The 16245-nt window shown below is 38.9% G+C and overlaps 1 protein-coding gene across 1 annotated transcript; it reads right to left on the reverse strand.

The window, feature by feature from the left end:
• Positions 1-4635: 4635 nt before the first annotated feature.
• On the reverse strand, positions 4636-9280 carry CFL2 (cofilin 2). The gene is made up of 4 exons (XM_044661957.1): positions 9187-9280; positions 7598-7905; positions 7405-7481; positions 4636-7316 (listed from the first exon to the last, which is right to left on the reverse strand). The coding sequence occupies exons 1-4, from the start codon at positions 9187-9189 to the stop codon at positions 7204-7206; spliced, it is 501 nt and encodes a 166-aa protein (XP_044517892.1). The 5' UTR covers positions 9190-9280; the 3' UTR covers positions 4636-7203.
• Between the last annotated feature and the right edge of the window lie 6965 nt (positions 9281-16245).

The raw sequence follows: 16245 nt of genomic DNA on the forward strand, positions 1-16245 counted from the left end.
GCATTAGGAATTCAAAGACAAGCAAAAGACAGTCCCTTGAGGAATATATAATCTAATGGAAGAGACAAAAAAATAGGTACAAACAAGGTACATACAAGATAAATGGAAAATAAATTAATAGAGGGAAGGCATTAGCTGGGGCTCATAGGAATGCAGGGAAGTCAGTAGGCAGAAAAAGGAGAGTGTTCCAGGCATGTGGGACAGCCAGAGAAAATGCCTAGGGCTAAGACAGCAAGGCTAGTATCCCTGGATCCAAGAGTATGTGAGGTATAAGAGGGGGGCAGCAATAAGTTATAAAAAAACTGGAAAGTTAGAGGCAGGTGAGTACGTTGTGAAGGGGGTTGAGCTTATATTTGATTCTGGTGGCAATAGGAAGCCACTGGATTTTATTGAGTATAGTAAGCTTATGCTTCAGAAAATCACTTTGACAGCTGAATGGAGGATGGATTGAAGTGGAGAGAATTTCGAAACAGAAGTCCCATCAAGCTATTTCAGTAGATCCATGTCCTCGCCACAGGGCCTGGCTAGGAGTCCTGGCCTCATCCTGGGCCCACACAGATCAGGTTGTTTCAGCACAGGCTGCCCTGGGCTGGAATTCCAGATTCCACTACAGGTTTGCTTGAAAACCCAAGGGGTATGCATTCGTTTGGACCTCTATATGCCCAGTAAAAGGAGATAGTAGTGAACAGTTGAAGAAGAGTAATACAACTTGGAAACAAGGAAAATTATATATTTGCTCTAGATACAAGATAGGGGGAAAATTTATAAATCTGTATCTCTTTTTATAAAGAGACCTGTGGGAAGAATCTAGGTAAAAAAGATAATGGTGGCAGCAATGGAGGGAGGTCTGTGTACTGATACTCAAAGGTGAAACCTAAGAACTAAATTAAGCCAAGGAAGCCCCTTCTCAGTGTATCCTTACCCTGAAGTTAGTTTCAAAGCCGTGGCAACACCACTTTGAACTGGAGGGCTTTAATTCTTCAGATTGTATTTGAGCAAATTTAGGCTTATGGATGAAGATTTTAGGTGAACTAGTTTCAGGAAAATAACCAGAACGAAGCAGCTTCTGTTATTTCTATGTATAACTATTATATTGTTTTAGCATGTTATATGGAATGTCACTATGGAAGAAAATAAGACCTATGAAGATTAAAGATAAATCATATAAAGCTTTGAGAATATTCTAAGTGACTGTAAATCAGACATGAGATAGATCCTAGAAAAAAAAAGATCAGAAAATAAAACATTAGATTACCACTTGTAAAGGGGAAAAAAAGCTATTGCAATAGTCCAAGCATGAGATGATAAGGACCTACATAAGAGCACTGGAAGTATCAAGAGAGGATGCAAAATTGAAATCAACAGGCAATAGATTGGATGGGGATGTGGGGGAGGAATAAGAGGGTGGTAATAGTAAAGTATCAGGTTGTAAGCCTGCAAAACTCACAAGTATAGTGGTGCCCTTGACAGTAACAGAGAAGTTTGAAAGGAAGGAGTTTTGAGGGATTTATGAATTCAGTGACTTCAATTTGAGTTTAAGATATATTGAGTTCAAGATTTCTGAAATATAGTTGGAGATGCAAAGCTGAAGGTTAGTCAAGAGGTTAGGGCTAGATAAGTTGATTTAAGAATCATCAACATAAAGGTATCAATTAAATCTATGGGAACTGATGAGATTAATAAGTGAAATAGAATAAAGGGAAAAGGGGGCCCAAGACAGAACCATGGAGACCACCCCTGAATCAAAAGACACATGAATGAAAAGGAGAATTGAGACAAAAACCTAGAGATTATCAAAGAAAAATGGGTGATAAAAGCAGGATGTAGGTCAAGAATGAAGATTAAGACCATTCAATTTAGAAATTCACTGGCGTGTCAGAAGACAGATCACAGGGTAATTTATGAGAATAAAAGCGGAAATGGAAGAACTCCTTAGATTGCTTATAGATGATATAATAAGGAATTCAGCCACAAAGGGGAATATCAATGAGTTTGTAGGCAGTAGTAAAGGATTTATTAGTACTAGAATAAAAAAAAAGTAGATAAGATAAAGTGGAGATGAAGTGGGGGGAAGAGACAGGATAGAATAAGATCTCTTATATAGTTTGCCTTGGTAGAGTAGGATCACTTCTTAGGGTGACACTGTGAAGGAAGAAATGGTGGCAGAATAACATGAGTTATATGAAATGAAGGAGAAGAAGAAAATGGCAAATGGCCTCAATTTTTAAAGTAAAATATGAGGTGAAATTCTCATGTGAGAGGGTGGAGAACATGGGGAGTCATGGGAAATAGGAGATATGAAAAAATTTAGAAGAGTCACAGCTGAAATTGAGATGGTGTGTTGATAAGGAAGGTATAGGATTATCCAGCAGCAGTGAAAACCCAGTAGAATTCTTCTAACATTGTAGCAGACTTGCTTGCATGATTTTCTATACCTTTATTCAATATGTGGGTAAAGCAAATGAAACAGATGATTAGAGTGATCTAAGTAGGCGGCTTCAGAATAAACCGGATAAATAATCAAAGTAGTTACTAAGGGCTCCCCATCAACCTTCATTTTTTATGAGAACTTTAAAAAAATTCTGTAAAGCATGAGGCTATACTATACCATTAAAATGGATTAAAAACCTGAATATAAATAATGTATATTTTTAAAAAGTAGACCAAGATCTATGATGACTAAGGAGAAACAACCAGATATAGATCATAAAAGACAAAATAGATGGTTCCAATTATATAATATTCTGCATGAATAATCAATAAAGACAAAGAAATTAAAGAGCAGAAAACAAATATTTGTATCAAGTATTAATGAAAAAGTCTGACACATAAGGAATTTGAAGAATTGACAAAAATACAAAACTCATTTCACAGCAGATAATGCTGGGTCTGGAGTCAGGAAAACCCAAGTCTTAGATATTTCCTAACTGTGTGACCCTGGGAAAATCACTTAAACCATTTGCCTCAGCTTCCTCAGCGATAAAATGGGAATAGGACTTATTTGTAAAGTGCTTATTATCACAGTGTCTGGCACATAGGAGGCATTATATAAATGGTTGTTACTTTCTTTTCCCTTTCATTTCCCAATAGATGGAATAGCTTTCAAAAGAAATGCAAGCTATAAATGTCCATATGAAAACATGCTTCAAATCACTAGAGAAATACAAATTAAAACAACTCAGGTTTCACCTCACCAACCAAAATAAGTTGTTTTTTTTTGTTTTTTGTTTTTGTTTTTTTAAACCCTTACCTTCCGTCTTGGAGTCAATACTGTGTATTGGCTCCAAGGCAGAAGAGTGGTAAGGGTAGGCAATGGGGGTCAAGTGACTTGCCCAGGGTCACACAGCTGGGAAGTATCTGAGGCCAGATTTGAACCTAGGACCTCCTGTCTCTAGGCCTGGCTCTCATCCACTGAGCTACCCAGCTGCCCCCTAAAATAAGGTTTTTAAGAGACTAGGGAAAGAAAGGCACACTACATTACTGGTGGAGTTATGAATTAGTCCTATCAATTAGATTACAATTTGTTATTATGAAAGTGACTAGTTAACCATGAACCAACTCAAAGCTAGAAATAAAGGAATTATACCAAAATATTTATAGCAGCACTTTATAGAGAATAACACTGGAAGTAATGATATCATTTAGGTAATAGCTGAAAAAATTATGGTAAATGTAATAGAATATTGTGCAGTGGGAAATAATAAAAGGAATTCATAGAAATACGTGAAGAGTTTACCATGGGAATAGAAGCACCTAAAGACTGTTTATAGTTTTATTAAGAATTCTTCAAGAACTTCTATTCAAGATTGTATCATGAAATCACTGAAAAGGCAGCATATCAGACAGAGCACAAGCTTGGAGTCAGAAGACCTCAGTTTAAGTCCCACTCTTTCACTTTCTATTGCTGCCATTTAACCTCCAAGGTCCCTTCTAATTCTAAGTCTATTTGTATGAATCTGTTAAGAAGGAAACAAGCAGAACCAAGGAATACACAATGATACAGATTAGATCACAGATTAAAAACTAGAAGAGATTTCTAAAGTCTTCTAGAGACTTTCAAGGTCTTATAAGTAGTTAGCAGAGAAGGGATTTAAATTCAAGTCTTCTTCACTTCCTCTTTCTACTACCCTACACTACCTCACCATGATGACATCATATGAGATCAATAACAGAGTCAAACTCTGAGAACAGATAATAAAACATACCTCCCTCTTAATGGTACATCATATATAATGCCGATAGTTGCCAGGTTGTTGTTTTTTTGCATAATTTTGAGGTCTTGGGTTCAAATATGGTCTCAGACACTTCTAGCTACGTGACCTTTAGCAAGTTATTTAACCCCAATTGCCTAGCCTTTACCATTCTTCTTACCAATATGCAGTACTGATTCCAAGACATTGGAGGAAAAAGAAATTAAGCCCAACTATCAAGATGAAAGTTAACAAGGAAATTTTCTTTAAAAGTCACTACATCTAAGATTACAACTTACTTTACACAAAATGCTATGTAAATGTTTACAAGAGAACACAAACAGGGAAACCCAAGACTATCAACAGACTTCTAATATGTTGAATGTACAAAATCACAATGTAAGATTACTGCTATTTTAGATATAAAACAACAGCTGACAGCCAGTTTGGGACAAGTGCCAAGTTGTATTTGCTTGATAATGCTGAGAGCATGGTACAGTAGAAAAAGCATTGGTTTGGGGGAGTCTAAGAGGATAAGATTCAAATCCTACATCAGATACCACCTGTGTGACCTTGGACAAGTCACAACTTCCCTAGGACTCAATTTTCTCAATTATAAAATTAGAGGTTTGGTCTAGATGGCCTGCAGTCTTCTATTCCAGTTCATTTATGAACTTATCAATTTATCAAACAACTTCTACAACAATCACTTTTTCAAAAATAAAATATCTGTTCTAACTCAGATTTCACACTAATCCCTCAAAAGAGATTAAAGAGACTATGCTTCTTTGACCTGTTAGCTGTTTAAGGTATTTTTAATACTCTGAACCTTACATAAGCACATTTTACTTGCTTATATCACATATCATGTACAAAGACATTTCATGAGTGAAATGAGTTTAAAATTACTGTTTTAAACATGTCAGTTTTCTTGGTTTGTAACAAAGCAATCATGTAACAGCAAAAAGCAAAATAAACTGAAATGATCAATTCCTTACAATAATCCAAGTGCTATAGGTCAATTTTAAGAACCAGACGTGAAGTTAAATATTGCTACAAAAATAATTTGTCTCTTATTTCAAAGCAGAAAGGGCCAACAGTTGAAAGAAAAACTTCATTGTAATAATATATGATTTAAGCATATCAGTATTCAAAGGCTTTGCTTAGGAAAGTTTGGACTTGGCAAAAATGCATTAAAAATGACCAGGGAAATTCACAGGAACAGCTGGAAGCCTGAAATAAAATCTCTGTACAAAAGATCCCAAGTCATTCATACAATTTAAAATTGATGTCTTCTTGTCTGAGAATTAACTTATAGTTTCCTTCTGAAAAAAAATTCCAAAATATGGAATTCAAACATCATTAGAGTTTATACATATTTATAATAAAAATGTTTGTATTTTTTACTCTTCCTCAGAAAAAGTATTCTTTATAGCTATGTTTCAACCCACAATTAGCATAACTTTTTGCATACCAGTAGAATCATGTCCAGTTTTGCCATTTGTGAATAACTATGACAAGATACAAAAGCATGTGTTTGCCATAAATAGCTCTGACTAACAGTGAACTGCTCACACAGGGCAGATCAAATTCTCTATAAAGAGTAGCCTTTGAAACTCTACCAAATCCCATTCTCCTAATGTTAAAACTTTGAGTATCAAAATCTTTTCCATTTATTTTGCAGAATTTAATGAATTTGTTAAAGAATCCCTGTATCTAAAGAGTATCACTACACTCTTTGGAGAAACACTGTTCCATAAGCTTTGTCTAGTACAACAAAGACTTACTATTACTTTACAACTGTTTTGAAATGTGAATATATGAAACATGTAGCTGCTGTATTTTATCAAAAATCAAAGAATTCATGTAAAAGTGAAAAAGTAATTTCTGATTTTCAAATTTAAAATAAGCATCATAAAATTATTGCTGCATAACAGAGGTATGTTAATTTTGTAGCTATATGCTAAAAACAATTTCCAATCAAACCAAAACCTACATAGTTGTCATGAAAACCATGACATCTATACAGAATCTGAAATTGAAAGTGCTAAAATTAACAACTGTTTACCTTCACAATACTTTGCATGTAGCATTTTTCAAAATATGCTTAGTTGAAGCATACTTAACTATATTTCCAAGGAAAACAAGGCAACGTTCTGTAATAAGCCACAAGTTTTATTGCAACGTGGCCAATTTTGTGGGGGTGGGGAGTTTGATCTCAAAAACAATGTTCCATTTAAGGCTCTTTTTCATACAGAAATTGCCATTATAACTACATTATTCAAAATATCTTTAGAGCTGCAAGACTCACATGGTAAACACTTAACTCCTACTCCTGTTCTGTAGTGTACATTCAATGGAAAATAAAAAGGCATTAACTACTTCATTTAGGAAGATATGTAGATAACAGGAATGAACACTGAGGTACTACAATAATTTGATGACAGTTATGACAACTTAATTGGCATTCCTTTTTGAGGGGAACAAACTTATAAAAGTGCTTTCAATGCATAGTTACACATATACATATATGTATGTGTATATATATATATATATATGCATATATATGCTGCCATGTCATAATAGGTGTTAAAGGCAGGTTAGGTGTACAAAGCACAAGAACTTGAGGAACTGCAATCAAGTGCAACTCTAAGTAATACTGAAATGAAGTTTAGCATCTGACCAGTGGATCATACTTTCAAGGCATTCAATTAGCTAACCCTTTGCAGTTTCTAAGCTATTCATATTATCATTTTCATCTTAGTTCTCTGCAAGGGATGCATATAATGCCAATTTGTTTTGGCTAAAATGTGATGTGAAGGCATTCCTTGGGTTCTACATAAAACTACCAGGATGAAACAGTCTAATGGCAATCACTGGTAGGCTGCTTAAATTAATGACATCTTCTTTATGTTTTCTGGGAAGGTCTGGTAGGGGGCAAAAACCTAACACTATTCCAAATGATGGAGCTGCAGAAATGGAAGCTATTTCCGGATGGCACTTCACTGTCATTTTATAAAGGTCTTCCTTCAAGTGAAACTACTACATTGCCTCCCAATTTCTCTCCAAGCGTTGAACGATCCTTAATATCATCCAAGCCATTTACTTGCCACTCGTGTTTAATACCTAAAAAACAAGACAAATTACAACGTCCATTACCTTACTGTTAAGAAGAAATAATAATTGCTTTATGTAAAATATTTATTATTTGTACCTGTAAATTTCTTTTTAATGGCATCTTTAGAACTAGCATAAATCATCTTGCTTTTTAAAGGTGCACATTCAGGAGCCCTACAGAAGAAAAATAATTATTCAATCTCATTCATGTGAGAAACAAGAATAAAACCATCTATGTCAACAACAATCCTTGCATTTTAAAATGCTTTTTTTTCTTTGGTTTTACACACCAGAATATAAATACTAGGTCTTCTTTCTTAGACTCTTTTGTCTCGTATGTGGCATCATACAAAGCATATCGGCAATCATTCAGAGGTAGCAACTTCACAAAAGATGTGTAGGGGTCCTCTACTGTATCACCAATGTCACCCACCAAGATCTGCTTTGCTTCCTCTACAATTATTTGTTTTTTGTCATCACTTAAACAGAAGAGAACAGCTTTCTTTCTTTTTTTGATCTCCTCTTGTGTAGAAGATTTCCTTACTTTCATATCATTAAAAACTTTGATTACTTCATCATTCACAGTTACTCCAGAAGCCTGAAAATAAGCAAAAGAACAGTAAGTTAGAGAATATATTGTTTTTAAACACCTATTTATTGAATTGTGACTAATAAAATATAAAAAATACCTTCTCAAAGACATTATTACAAGTTTGAACATCAAATATTTCCATAAAACATAAACAGACGGTAAATCAGGAAAGCTAACCTATCTAGATATAATTTCCTGCTTTCTAAGGAGACTTTTTAAGGAGATTAAAACACAAAAGTAAAAGGACCAATAAATCACGAATTACTGTCCTATTCTCAAATCTCTTATTTTACTAGGTGATGTCAGGGATGCAGAAGCAGCAGCAGAAATGTTCGGTATTTACATATCGACCCTACAGGACCTTTAAAAAAAAACTCTGGAGTAATAATTAATGCATCCATACTTTTAAAGGAAGGGGGGAAGGAGGACAGCGGGTGTAATCACCCTATCCTGTGCAGTTTCCACATAAGGAGAGGGAATCAAGAGCAAACTTCCCCAAGTCAAGAACTGATCCTCCTGCTCAAATCCAAACAGTCCAAACCTGACAAACGGAGAGGGTTCCAGCCAGGTTTTGTTTGTTTGAATTTTTTTATAATCCTTTCTCTCCCTCTTCTCCTCGGAAGTGATATCAAGAGGGTCCCTTACATTTCGAGGGACTTCTGAGCTTTGCGGATCGAATGTTTTCAGTGAGCACAGTGTCAAAGAGAAACTGAAGGGCAAATTCAGGGGCTTTCAGCCCGGCGTAGCTAGACTGCCCCCGCTGCCACGCCCCGGCCCCGCGGGCGTCGGCGCGGACCAGCCGGCCGGTCCAGAGAACTCTGTCCCGGGGGTCTCGGCCAGGCACCTAACGCCGGCCTCAATTTCCTTCTCTGAACAAGTTACAAGACAACCTCGGGTGTGATCGCGGGCGATTTGGCAAGGGCTTTAAGGAACAAGGAAGAGCCCTCGGGCAGCGGCGAACCCTCGCCCCCCCCCCACGCCCCAGTCAGGAGGTCCGGGGGAGGGACCCTCACACCCTGGGGTCCCACCCGGGAGGTCGAAGACAAGCGGGGACCGCGACCTCTAGGCCCCATCGGTCCAGTGGGCCCAGCAGCGTGTGCAGGGTGGACGGGAGTGGGGGGATGGGGATGGGGATGGGGAAGGGCCTGGAACTGAGAAAGACGACCCTGCTGTGGCTAAAATTAGGTTAAAATGGCGACAGTGGGCCCAAAGGGCCCCGCAGGAGTTCAGAGACCATGGACCCTGTCCTGGATCTCGGTCTCCTACCCCACTGGTGGCCAACCTTACCATGGTTCCCGGGACCGAAAAAGCTGCGGCAGCGGATCCTCACTCAGTGGCACTGGGGAGAGGAGAAGAGGAGAGAGGAGGAGGAGAAGAGGAGGAGGAGCAGCAACAAGAGGAGGAGTAGGGGGAGCGGCTGCAGAACGAGGGCGGTGGCTCCAGGGAGCCAAGACCTATACAGCCGCGAACGCAGGGAACCCTGGGAAGACAGGCCATGGGGAGGAGACACAAGTGGTGCCTGCTGAGGCGCATGCTCTGTATGGGGCTGGAGGAAGAGGCGGCTCCCGTAATTTCCTGACTTATTCAGTCTAATGTTTCTTCCTAGTTTCTCCTTCGTCGCTGCCACCCCGTAGTTATCCTTGCTGACTAAGCCCAGAAGCCCCTGGCTAGGTGTTTTAAACTGCTCAGTCCTCCTTTCCCTAACCAATCCCTGAGTTAAGCGCGGGTGCCAACGTGAGGATGCACAAGGTCTGCTCGCCCTCCAGTCGCCAACCCGTGGGATTTCTGAAAGATTTCGTATACCTCCGGGCCTTGTGCAATCGCTTCGACCCTGTGAACAAAATGAAATGGATTCTTTAACAATGTCATTCTTATGATTTTTTTAAACTCTTGAATTTTCACAAAGTCAAAGATAGCTGCTATCACTGAGGATCTAGACCTCACCACTTCTTATAATTCATGGTATCTGACTGCCAGTTCTTAAAATGAATCGAGTTGTGTCTTTCCCATATGACAAGAAAAGTGTCGATTATATTTTGTGGCAAAAAAATATTTGGCATTGGCCTTAACTAAAAGTTTGGAAACGTGTACCAAGAAGGTTTCACAAGTGGGATAAGACTGATCTTTGATTATTTGGGGTATAACTTTGAACTTCTGTGCTTCTATCTCCATCTATTTAAGATGACATTTCTCCCCCTCCAGTTTCAGTGGGGTATATTTAAGATTATTATGCAAATCATAGTTCAAGCCCTAGCCCAATTGGATGAATGAATTCATCCTCTATTTCCCAAACAATTCAAATAGCAGTTTTTAATTGTAAAGAAAATAACACTAGAAAATAAATGAGGGATGGGAGGTCAGAGGACAGCTAGATGGCTCTGGGAATAGAACCAGGCCTACAGACTGCAGGTACAGATTTCAAATGTGGCCTCAGACACTTGCTGGAAAAGTCATTTAACATCCATTGCCTAGCCCTTCCAAAGTATCGATTCTAAAACACAAGGTGAGAGTTTGGTTTTTTTAAACCCTTATCTTACATCTTAGAATCAATACTGTGCTTACTCCAAATTTGAATGCAGAACCTCTCATTTCTGGGTCTGGCACTTAATCCACTGAGCCACCCAGCTGACCCCAAGATTTTTTAAAAAATAATCATAAATGAGGACAAGAATCATTCAGCAAAATAGATGACAGAATCATTCTCTTTCTTCCCCATAAACTTAGAGATAGGAAGTGCCTCAGAGTCCATCAAGTCTATCCTCATTTGCCATGTAATAAAATTAAAGGTCAAAGAAACTCATTTAAGGGTGGGAAAGGCAGCCACCCTGCTGAAAGGCAGATGGAATGAATAAGGAGACAGCTTGGTCCTGACAGCCAGCTTGGAACTTTGTAGATTCTTCTTAGGTACTGTCATCTGCCTCAATAGCTCTAGGACTATCAGATTTCTACTGTATCTCCTGAATTTAGGGATTGTTATTATGTTTGAGTTGTTTCAGTCATGTCTATCTATTTGTGACTCTGTTTGGGAGTTTTCTTAGCAAAGATACTAGTGTGGTTGGCCATTTCCTTCTCTAGCTGATTTTTCAGATGAGGAACTGAGGCAAACAGAGTTAAGTGACTTGCCCATGGTCATACAACTAGTGTCTGAGAGTGGAGAGGAAGTGAAAGTGATAGAATATGGCTAGATCTCCAAGACCTGTGCTTTATTCATTGTACCATCTAGCAGCCCTAAATTTAGGATACCATTGCAGTTAACCATGTAGCCTCTTCTCTTGGTAGTATTTCTAATATCACAACTTTTTCCTATAGCTTCCTTTTTTTAAAAAGTTATATTTTATTCTGAATTTAAACATCAAGAAATGGCATTTCCATACACACAGCAGAAGAAAAAGAATTCTCAGTGAAACCATCAATCTCCATTTCACATGACTTGACTTTTAAAAAGTATATAATTCTATAAATTACTTTCAAAATTGTCCTACTTATGAATTTTCTATTTTTTATATTTGTAGCTTCCTTTTAAAAACAGATCTATAATAATTGTGTACAGGCAAAAGATCAATACGATTATGATATTCTTGGGTTTCCTCCAGCTCAGTTAGTTAAGCTTTCACCTTATTTTGCAAGGTCAGAGATTTCATGGCCTATTCTACACCATAAATCCAGGACATATACATTTAGTTCCTTTTTATAGGATGTATCTTCCCATTCGAATTGTAAATTCCTTGAGGGGAGGGACTACCTGTTTGCTTTTATTTTTATTACCAGTGCCACAGTTCCTGGCACATAGCACTTAATAAATTATCTAGCTACATTTTTAAGATTCTGATTTTAAAACAAGTTTATCTAAAGATGTTGCACCTTCTCTCAAGCTACCTCTCTGCCACTCAACTCATACAGGTTGGATCTCTAGGGGATGACTATCCCAGGTTCAGGGTATTACATGGGTATATACTCCTAAAACTATAGCTCATGAAACCCACGTTCACCTTTTTTTTTCTTTTTAAACCCTTACCTTCTATCTTAGAGTCAAGTATCAGTTCTAAGACAGAAGAGCTATAAGGGTTAGGCAATTGAAATTAAGTGACTTTTAAGGATCACACAGCTAGGACATGTCTGAACCCAGGTCGTCCCAACTCCAAGCCTGCCAGATTATCTACTGTGCTACCTAGCTGCCCCAATACACAAAATTAACTTAAAGGCACTTAATGACATAGTATTACAAATAGGAATAATAAAACATTCCCTTCATAAACCTGGGGCACATTATTCCACAAACACATCAGTGGAAAGAGTATACACATACAACAAGCTAAGTAGAGAAGCACATATAAGAATATATATACCAAGCCAACTCATACTTCAATCTGCATGTTGCTCCCACTGACATGGGCATTGTGCAGAGATGGCAGGAATCCTGTACCCCTTAACTCAGGTAGGCTGTGAACAGGGAAATTCCCTTCCCCCTTCCTGTCCTTGTGACTCCTAAGGCAAAGACCATTATCCTTGGACATCCTTTAGATTGAGATAGACAAAGAGCTGGCCACAGCCTAAGCCCTGAAGATGAGTGCAAGAGGTCAAGTCCACACTACTGTAAAGAATATAAAAATCCCTGAACTGGGGCAATCAGGGAGCAACCCCAATAGTCGCTCCACTCATGCTGCTGTGCCACGTCTTAGAGAACAACCTCCCAGGGTTGTTCCACTCATGCTGTCTTACTGGCCTTTAATCCTAACTTACTAATAAATCTCTCTTTTTACTTTTAAGCTAAGTTTGGAGTCCTCTCATTCTTGAGAAAGGATTCCTTCCCGAACCCAGGGGTTCACCTTTTGTACCCCCATAACACCACTATGCTCAATATGTCTGCTATGTATGTTGATCCACCAGCATCCCTGGGCCTGCTTCTTTCCATGGCTCAATTTGACTTCTGAGTATGAAATTTGAAAGAACAGAACCCTTTGGACTTGATCCAGAAGGGTTGCAATAATTCCTGGTTTAGTTGCTCTGTTGTAAGACACTATTGCTAATAGAGTAAGGGGGAGAAGAATCTGGTTTAGTTGCTCTGTTGTAAGACACTATTGCTAATAGAGTAAGGGGGAGAAGAATCTATATATCCTTTATCCATCACTGGTCTCTGGGAGAAGTTCAAGAGAAAAAATAAAAGTGATTCTTTTGTAAGAAATGGTTTCATCCTCCAAATCTCAACTTCTCAAGTGTCTAGGATGCCTCCCTTAGTATACTGCCACCAGTCTGGCTTATTCTTCAGTCAGCCAATGACTAGCTACCCTATAATTGCATCAAGGTGATAGAAACACTCCTCTAGACCTTGTAAAGGAGCAACTAAGTATAAAGACTTCTTTGTACTTGCTTTATAAACTATGGATCTTGCTTTTATAGCCCTTATAATCTGAAAAGAATACTTAGGGTGGGAACTACCAGAATCTCACTCCTTACAAGGAATAAAATGATGGATTCCTTCCATTCTAAGGCTACATTCATCTCTTTATATATCCATATACTAATTTATCTTTGTTATCTTTCCCATTAGAATGTAGGCTTATTAGTTCTTTAGCTCCTTTTCAACATAATAGGCCAGATAGAACTTAAGAACTCTGAAGAAATTTAATAAGAAATGCCTAATGTAGAAGTGCAGACTTTAAGGGATTATGGGAAGATGGTGGCATATTAAGATACAGGGAAGCTCATTTAACTTAGAAGCAACCCTTAGACTTAGAAATTCACAAACCTAAAAAGAAGTAAGAGTCACATATGGACCCAGAGATCCACAAAAAGTATTCCAGAAACCTGTAGAGACCCTACAGATAGACAAAGCTGGGGAGGCAGAAAGCAGAGTACAGGGAATCCCCAAAGAAACTTTTGGTGGAGTCTCCTCCAAAACAACAATAAGCCTACAGAAGAAAGAAAGGCTCTAGGCAAAGACCAGCCTAGTGTTGACTGGGAAAAAAACACAAAACTATTAAATAGTCAGAAAACCCACTCTTTAATTAAGGAAAGGGGTAACAGGGCTGAGTTAGGCCTCTGCACAGAGCTGCACACCACATGCCTACACAGAGTCCGAGGAACTCTGGTTTCTTGGATCCCTGAACCCTGGGAGTATTACCACACTAGATGACACCTCCAAGGAACAAAAGAAATTGGGGAACCTATATACCATTTAGGGAGATCCAGGGGCAGGGAAAGATGATTGCCATTACCATAGCTACAAGGAAATGGGAGTGTTCAAACCACACAGACAGGATACAATCAAGCTTGGAAAAGGAATCATAGCCAGAGGCTAGGGTGTAAGGGAATGGGCTTCTTACAATGGATACTAAAAGGGTGGTCCCTGCCCAGGTGTGGATCTTTCCGGGGAAAGGGTCTCTGATAAAGTGGGGAAGACTACCTAAAACAAAAAAGACAACCTAGCTCCACCTAACTAGGATTAACATTTTCCCTAGGGTCCATTATTCAGTCTGAAACTGCTATCCTGAGATTCCCTTCAGCTTGGATTTTGAGGGGAACAGGGAACAAGTACAAGCTTTGGGGCCTCCAATTTACAAGCTAGTCCTAAAATGGGGTTCATCAGATCTTACTAGGCTATAAGTTTGAGGTTTCTAGATTCCATGTCTATGGTAGAAAGCCCAACATACAGGACAGGCACAGGAAACTCCAGGTGTAATCTGATACAGAGTTCCAAGAGAGGTCCCGTATAGATAACAACCAACCTTGGCTTCCCCAAAGTTTGTGGCATAAAGGTCTTAGCACATCAAGGCACTGCAGGGATAGGGTTCAGCATGGCACTGGCAACTCAAGCCCAGAGGCAGAGGAGAAAAAACCAAGTCAGAACCTAAAGCCAGGGGAAGACTATGGTGAGAGAACTCCCAGACTGGACCCCCAGAGTCCCTGAAAGGAAGGGCCTAGTTTTGGACACCTATATTCAGAACCAGGCAGGTCCAACTCATGTTTTTACCGCTGACCTGGGAAACAGATAAAGAGATAATCTAAGAATCATTAAAATGTATAAAAATCTTGACCTCCAAAAAAAACTGGATGCCATACTTCAAGAAACTAAATATGAAAACTTCCTAGAGATCTTAGAACCAGAGATCAAAGTGAGAAATATAAAGAATCCATTGGTCACTTTTTGAAAGAAACCCTAAGATGAAAATTCCTGGGGTTTTCACAGCCAGGAACATTATAGCCAAAGTCCAGAGTTTTTAGGTCAAATAAAAAGTGCTACAAGAGTTCAGGTACCAAGACACCATAGCCATGATCTTATAAGACTTAGACTGCTAGTACAAAGAAGAGGTAGTCCTGGAGTATGATATTCCAAAAAGCAAAAGGTAAATGCAAAAAACCAAGGATAACCTATTCAGCAAAACAGAAGACAATCTTCTGGGACAAAGGGAGGGGGGATGAATTAACTTCCAGTACCAAAATGGTGGAGTAAGGAAAGGACTTGCCTAATCTCTCCCAAGTTCCCCTGCAAACCACTTTATTTTTTCTTTAAACCCTTACCATCCGTTGAAGTCAATATTGTGTATATGCTCCAAGGCAGAAGAGAAGGGCTAGGCAATGGGGGGTCAAGTGACTTGCCCAGGGTCACACAGCACAACTGTGAAGTCTCTGAGGTCAGATTTGAACCTAGGACCTCCTGTCTCTAGGCCTGGCTCTCAATCCGCTGAGCTACCCAGCTTCCCCTGCAAACCACTTTAAAACAAAGCTTTTTACCGAATTTTGGAGCAATGTGTCAATCTTGAAAAACACAGAACCACCATAGTAGTTAGAAAGAACAAGTCTTTAATCAGGAGAAGGGAAACAATACTCTGTTGCCACTACACAGAGCCATGTGCAAGATACGCCACAGAGATAAATTCTGAGACTCAGGGAATACTGTCTCTGGATAAATGCACCTCAAAGAGGGATTTTCCAATGAGCTGAAGAACGTGGGGTCTTATATATCTTTTGGGGAATAAAGGACAAGAAGGATAACTAATTGGCTTACATGGAGACTGGAAGGAGGATTCTAGGCAGGGGCTCCAGCAGGTAGCTACCAGGGAGAGTCCTAAATACAATGGGAGAAACTTCTAAGACAAAAGAGTACTTAAGATTTGATTATATCTACTTAATTCTATCTAGGCTGTGATCTTTGGGTACTTTAAGGTTTACTGTTCAGTCTAAGACAAGGGCCAATCTGGGACTTCTCTAAAAAATGGTAAATTTGTGGGTTCCATAAAACAAAGTGTGAGATCCATATTGCTGAGAGGGCTTCAAGCTGCAGAGAGGGGTTCAGGCTACATCACAGAACTCTAAGAGAGGGGGCAGATAAAGGCAGTTGGAGTCTTG

The sequence above is a fragment of the Gracilinanus agilis genome, chromosome 2 (assembly GCF_016433145.1).
Source record: "Gracilinanus agilis isolate LMUSP501 chromosome 2, AgileGrace, whole genome shotgun sequence".
Taxonomy (NCBI): Eukaryota; Metazoa; Chordata; class Mammalia; order Didelphimorphia; family Didelphidae; genus Gracilinanus; species Gracilinanus agilis.

What these genes read in the sequence shown, in the direction of transcription:
- CFL2 (XM_044661957.1), bottom strand. An exon ending in GACCTAGTATTTATATTCTG is followed by an intron (nt 7,482 to 7,597) that starts GTGTGTAAAACC and finishes TTTCTTCTGTAG; the next exon opens with GGCTCCTGAATGTGCACCTT. An exon ending in CATTAAAAAGAAATTTACAG is followed by an intron (nt 7,317 to 7,404) that starts GTACAAATAATA and finishes CTTGTTTTTTAG; the next exon opens with GTATTAAACACGAGTGGCAA.